At 40.9% G+C, this 7,239-nt stretch overlaps 1 protein-coding gene across 1 annotated transcript; it reads right to left on the bottom strand.

Annotated features, from left to right (window-relative positions):
* Positions 1-1,442: 1,442 nt before the first annotated feature.
* Positions 1,443-6,023, bottom strand: T265_14046 (hypothetical protein; the record flags this gene model as incomplete). Its single annotated transcript, XM_009171794.1, has 2 exons — positions 1,443-1,536; positions 5,743-6,023. Coding segments are annotated over 2 exons (345 nt in total), but the record flags the coding sequence as incomplete, so codon positions are not given.
* Positions 6,024-7,239: the final 1,216 nt, after the last annotated feature.

Below are 7,239 nucleotides of genomic sequence, written 5' to 3'. Positions count from 1 at the left end.
GTGTTTGCGCTTCAACTCCAGCCCTACCATCAAATTCCTCCTGAAGGACAAATTGCCACGCTCTACCACCAGCTTTTGTGTGTAGTCATTTGTGCGCTCGTGCTAAGCACCACACGTTGTCCGTACAATAAGACGTTTGTCGGACAGAATGAGAGAACACAATCCCGTATCTCTGAGTAGTAGTGGAAGAAACTAGGCTCAAGCGCGATTGCATCACAGTTGGCCGAAACAAGACATGTCATAGGCAAGGAGAAAGCCTTCAACATTATATACCGGGTACCCCTAAGCCGAACACGACTGATACTACCCAGACTACTGTCGATCGCAGATGCAATTGTAATCCGACTGCTGGATCCGCAACTCTGCATCCAAAAGTAACTTGCGCAACCTCTGAACTTGAACTGGTCTAAAAACATCCGGTCCAAAAAGTCTGTCTGACATTACCGCCACTTACCTGATGCCCATTGATCTATCCCTCATGCAACCCCCCTTCCTTTGATTTCTATTACTCTCAAGTGTAAGTCCGGACCTAAGCCTTTTGCATATAAATCTCTGGTATATAAGACAAGAGGAACCATCACAGAAAACAAGGCTGGTTCGCTACCTTCTTCATTCTCATGACTACCACGTGTATATTCAGCCACCATTCAGTAATGATTTGTCAAGTTTGCACGACCATCAATATAGTTTTCTGCTCTTTTTTCTGTTTTACCTTTCTGTTCTTATATCACGTAATACGTTGCTATGGAGAAAATACTTTCATTGCTGAGCACATCGCTACCCCATCTTGCTCAAAGCCCACCTAATATATGAAGATAACTTATCCTCTTCTGTGGGCAAAATTCTTCACAGTCTTCTAGGCGCAAAGTTGTCTGTGCTCACCTTGCGCAGTTTATTGGTTGAAGGCTATTAAGATTGATATTTATTTTTCCGCACCTGCAACCCGAAATCAGAGAATTTCAGCAATATTTAAAATTACACTGTGCGTGCATTCTTATACAGCAAATCCGACATGTTCTTATCTCAACAGGCCCAGTGCTTACTTTTCAATTTTATTTCTCTAAAATAGAAGTATACAGTAACTAATACTTCAAACCAATTGTCAATTGAGCTTTTATGCAACTTCGTTACTGGTAAGATACTTTCTTGGATAACAGGATTTGCGCTCACTTTTGTGGTTACCGTCGTTTCTTATAAAACCTTAAATGCACCGTGGTCCGTAAATTGCGATAAGTATTCCCTTTTTAGCGACCAACCCATGTCATAGCGCTCCATCTTCAACCAGTAACAAAATTCCGGAAAATAAGACGGTGAAGCAATTATATTCTAAGATTACTGACCGTGTACATACACAGCAAACGAAAACGTTCCATTCAAACAGCCATAACAGAATAACTTTCCAGATAGTTAAAGTCTTGAACTAATACGATCTGATGGAAATCAGTGCAAATTGCCTTCTACATGAGCTAGCTCGGATTTTTTCCTTGCTCTACGATCAGCTACATGGCTTGCGTATTCTTCACTTGGTAGAACAAGCTGTAAAGGCAGAGATGAAAAATGACCATGCGCAATTATTTTGATTGCAGTAATTGTCCCGTAATTGTAGTACACAAAGGAAAAATATAGAATGTTGGATAAAATGGTGATGCTTTAAATAAAACAAATGAATGAAATCCCAGAGCTGGAATTTTTAAAATTGTCCTTTAGAATAAAAATCAGAATATAGAAAAAAGCATGTGGGAGTGAGTAATTAGTAAAAAGTATTAATATTAGGTCTTGGGCTTATGAGGTAAAGTATGAAATGGCAGTTTAGCTGAATTACTCTAGCAAGTAGCTAAAATTCTCGAGTGTTTTGCGTTATTTGCGTTAGTGTTTGATTTAGTGGTAAATTTATTTTAACCTAGATCCCTCCATCCTGTGCCCGACATATTTGTGTGTCTTGTTATTTGTTATAAGTTACTAAATTTGGACTGGTGTGAAATTAATATGTGCCGAGTTTTATCTAAACTATGACACGTCAGGAAATGGTACATGCAAGAGATTTTTTTCATATTTAAAGTACAAATTTTCAGGGATAATGCATGGAAAACTCTAAGTCACGAGGACGTTTAGGAGCACCGCCATTGCGTGACGTGGAACGCTTTGACCAGTCAAGGTCGAAATTGTAACAAGTGTTTTCCCCACATCAGCGAAGCTCGAGAAACACCTAGATGCCATGAGCTAATGTAGTTTCATCAGCATAAGTGTGAAAATTAGAAAAACTTGTCGTCTGTTAAATTCTCGAAACCAGTCGGCTTAAGTCGAACCAACTTTCGAAATGTGAAGGCTTTCCATTATAAGTAACCAATTATCAGGGTGAATAAATCTCTCCAAAATAAAACTGCCCGTTCTTCCCAGTTTGAGCCTAATCAGCGAGGTTTCGTATGTGGGCATTCAGGGAACTTTTTGTACTTAAAGATTGAGTGGAGTGTGAGTGGAGTTGAATATTCTGCTTCAGATCAAGATGCCATCAGCATCTGGAATGAGACAATATTGAATGCCAGTGAGTGCTACTACTAGAAAGGTATACTACTTTCAAGAAGAGAGTGAAAATACCCGGTCATGAATCCACCTGCTCCTACCTTGTATTCAAGGTGCTACAAAGAATGTTGTCCGTCCGTGTATCCACTCTAAAATGCAATGTCCTAGTCACATCTACAACCTTATATGCTGATGCAGCGGCTGAGTGAATACCACTCTTTAGAGGTGGTAACTCAAACACCAGTTATTATAATTAAGTCGGTGTCAAAATGGACTTCAAAATCAAGTTTGTGGTGTAAATCACATCATCATGTATATTGGTCCATGAAATCATGGAGAGTAACGTTTTGCTTAATAAACCACCACTCTTGGGGCAAATGATAGAAAAATTGAGATGAACAGAACTGAGTTAGGTGGATGTTTTAATTTAATCAGTTTCGATGGGAAAGGCATAAAATCGCCTTGAAAATTACAGCTTTTCGGCTTAAATTGGCACAACCTCACCGGAAGAGGAAAGACGAAGGATGGACTGATCCCGGTCATTTTTTGTATGATTAAAACGTGTGCCAAACAACAGAACGGGTTTCATGAAATTCACATAAACCAGATTGGATTGCAAAAGTAATGGGTGTGACGAGTTTGGTCGCCGTACTGCCGACAAGTCAATCAATAGCATATGTTAAAAGGTTTGTGCGATTTTCGTTCCTTCTCTGAGTGTACACTTTCATTCAATCCCATCTAAATCAGAACATTGGAGGAAGTATTAAACAAAGGAACTGACACCACCCACATTAAAGTGCCATAATTTCACCCACACTGAGCAAACTAGCACCGGCAAACTAGCACAGCGCTTAAAAACAATTTGCTTCTGGTTTCTAGCGGGCACCTCACTACTCCCTGAGTTCATGGTTTATTTCTTGTTCTGTACCGAATGCAAATGATTCGAAAAATTGCACTTATTTGGCCAATAACCAGAGTGATCGCATTTCAAGTTGGGGCATATTCATCTTGAATATCGCTCTCACTGAACCCTGCGACGTGGGCATTTTAGCGCAAAAATGTCGCATTGAAGTAATATTTGGGTTCCCCGGCTGAAAAGAACTATTCAATTCTGGGAGCCTCCAACGCGCCTTAACCCTATGCACTAGTCAAAACCGAAATTTGAGCGTTTGCTATCCATTGCGCCAAAGTTATGCGCATAGGCTACCGACTGGTGCGCACAACGCTAGCGTACGCAAAAAGAAGATAACGATTTCAATGAATATTTACATTGCTGGCTTCCTGTACCCTCATTCCTATTGCCTCCTCTGTCAACAGAGATAACTAGCTCCCTTCAGCCCAGGAAATCGCGCCAGATGCTTACACAAGACCTGTCGCAGGGGATGGCGACTGGGAGCATGCATTGCGGAAGACGCAAGACGCGTCCTCTCTATCCCGCACTCCCTCCCTATTCCAAAAGCTTAAAAGGGCTCAACAATCGCTTTGTATGCATTGATGGAAGAACAATGTCTCTTTCTGACCAGGCCCAGCCAATTCACACAAGACTGGAACGGTACTGAAAACACACAACCTCCCTAAGATTAGTCCATATTCTCTGTGGTTTGAGTCCATGAACACCAGAAAGTTTCAAGTCTAACTGATTCAGCTCCAAACCACGCACAGGCAACTGTCACATCGTGAACAGTCTCTCGAGGACTGATTACCCAACTGACAGGTACTAGTTAACAGTCGTCTCTGTTGTTCTTTCTTATTCCGATCGCTGTAGAGGTCACTCACGATGATCGAAGTGCTGAGTCGTGAAAATCTGTGCAAGCATGCTTGTTTTCTTCACGACTAATGAACCTGAACAAACGTCAACCCCATCCTTAGCCAATGTGGTGCGGATGCTCTAAAGCTAATCAGCAATCGGTTTCCCCTTGTGTCTTGTTTAATTGCTGGTCAAACAACGTCCATAACAAATGACTTACGATTTTAAACGCCATTTTATTTCGGTTGCGGGTACTTTAACTGTCAAACCGACTGCAGAACAGTGAGTCAATCAAAAGTTACCAGGAACTCCACATAGCATAGTACATTCTTACTTCCTCAAAAATGTCACACTAGGTTGCTGCCTTGAATTATGTAATCCATTAAATGGATGTGATAAACCCGGGTTTCCCCTTAGCTTCACCTCTAGTTTCAACTTGTTACCATTAGACAACGTTAGTGTAGTTCTATAATCTCGTCTTGTCCTCTCATTCAATCATCTGAGTATTGATGTAAATTGCGTTGATATCGATGTGTCACTGCGGTAATGTCTGCAATTCCCTATTGAGATAGTATCATAAAATTGTTAGAAAATTTTTCAAGCATTTTTTTTCATTGTAGACATTAACTGCGCCTCACACAGTTGGCGCCAGAAGAGTAACAGAAACCGTCTCACTCTAAGAGTGTTTGTTTTGAATGGTTGACACGAATCGTTTGTCACTGGAAAAAACTATTTTACATTAGTGATGAGCTTGATGAGTTTGATTATCCAGTTGTCTCAGCTAGGTTTATAGTCATTTTTAAAGGCGTTATTTTCCAGGTTTTTGAAAACAGTTGGACGCATTTTTTGAGTGCTCAGCAAAGATAAGTTTATACTTGTTCCAATAAAATTACGATAATACCTCTCAATAAAGCATACACATTTAAAAAACCATCGTGTTTTCCTTTTCAGATGCCCCCTTTGAGGGACATTTATAAAGATTAGTAAATCGTGAATTTCATCACTGTGCCCACGAGCAATTTGAAAATTCCCCGTAGAAAATGTGATATTCTTAACTGCAGAAAGTGTTGTTGTGTCTTGGGTCTTAGAACAACCTATGTTTTAACTGTCCAGGCATCCTATGTGGGAAATACCCGGCACTTTGCTTTTCAGTAATGTTTTCTGACCCAAAAGTTCAGCTACAGGTAAAGGAACCCAAGCAAGCACGAATTGGCATCTCCCGCCAAACAACTCCGAACACATTCCAAATCATCCTCTGCTTGACATGATGGAGGACCCTTGTGAGACATAAAGGTGATCCAATAATGAGTTTAAGTCCCCTGGTTGCAGAAACTAAAAAACCAACTCTTCAAGTGCGAGCTTTTAGAACTGGCTTTCCTCAACCTTTCGCTATAAACTGCTGAGCAAAAAGGGTAGTTGCGTTTACGTCCTGTCTTCCTGTTTATCTTCCCAACGGAATTTGTAATCCAACTTACTTTGTGCGTGTCACATTTGTGAATACTCAGCTTGTAAATCATTGTAATTGGCAGTCCTATCGTTGACAAGATAACAATGAACCACCCGATAGCAAGTGACCAGGTTGGGAGCATCGCTCGACTTTCATCGGGTTGCGTAGCGATCGTCACTATGGACGAGGCGATTGCGAGAACAAACATTAGTGGCGACAGGACCAACATAAGCGCACTCCAGCAGATCTTTGTAATTGTACGTAGTTCACCTAACATCATTTGAACATCAATAAGAAGACGTCGGATTCCTAAAAGGCCAAACGCAAAAACAATATGGTTGGTATGTTATAAATTATTTGACGATGAAATCGTGGCTAGAGCAGTACAATAAGAGAAAAAGTGTTGAGGGATGACCTCATCGTTTCGCTGTTAGCATTCAGCCCACTTTTAAAAAGATCATAAATAAAACACCAAAACAGAACTAAATGTGTGGTGCACGTCTGAATATGCCTCAGTGGTCTGTTGAACTGTTTCCACTCTAAGGCCGAACTCAAGTATTCTTGCATGTATGAACTTGGTTTGTGGACATGCATCAGCAGAGTATCAAGAGCGCTAATTCTACGTGCTTGGTTAATCCTTTGTGTGTTTGAAATCGAAGTCTATCAGCACTTAGTTCGCTGTTTATTTTTTTTCGCAGATGAGCCGTCGGATAGAGAACGAATTTTCATTTTAACTATTAAAATAAGATTACCCTAATATCTTGCGGCCATGAAAACAAAATAGCGTCTTGTACAATTGCTTGAATAACTGTTTTGGTACGCAAGCGAGCAAGCCGCTCCTACGCAGGTTTTCTTGTAGAAGCTGATGAAATGACGAATCTCTCCGTTAATTTGATCAACTTGAATTTGAAACTACAGATCTGGAACTCTGAAACACTGAAGTAAATGCGAATGTTGAGGACAGGGCACATCACTTTTTTTTCCGTAATGGATATCTGCCGTGAATCGCCTTGACAACACTGTCTGAACCAGCAAAATCCAGTAATAGTTTAAGTTCACATTATGGGTTTGCGTGTGCTACACGCATACATATAATGTCAGCACAGATGGAAGAGCGCACAGACCGCATGCTTTTGGGATTTCCTATGCTTACCCATCACTAATCAGTGGTAAACGGATATACAAATTACGCGAAACCTGCACATTGCCCATTACCCTTTATGAAACCATATTCTTACATTGTATCTGAACATCTCAACCACCTACTCGCCTTCAAATATATGCTGACCTTCTATGGCTGCTAAGGAGACATACGGTCCGCTTCTTCAATTTCACAACCGTATTACGTTGACGAATGCGCAGCCGACTTCTAGCTTTTGCCACCCCGGTTCACTCTAATTCTTTGTAGGAAATAATTTCACTGTTTTCGCCAGGCCCCACGAATAGAGCAAACCGAGAACAACAACGTCCAGTGTCCATTGGTTATCGGTCTCTTGTCCAAATTCTCCGCCTGACCTGCGCCTTC

The sequence above is a fragment of the Opisthorchis viverrini genome (assembly GCF_000715545.1).
Source record: "Opisthorchis viverrini unplaced genomic scaffold opera_v5_133, whole genome shotgun sequence".
NCBI classification, from domain to species: domain Eukaryota; kingdom Metazoa; phylum Platyhelminthes; class Trematoda; order Opisthorchiida; family Opisthorchiidae; genus Opisthorchis; species Opisthorchis viverrini.
The sequence above is the reverse complement of the archived record's forward strand: the minus strand, read 5'-3'. Positions and strand labels throughout refer to the sequence as shown.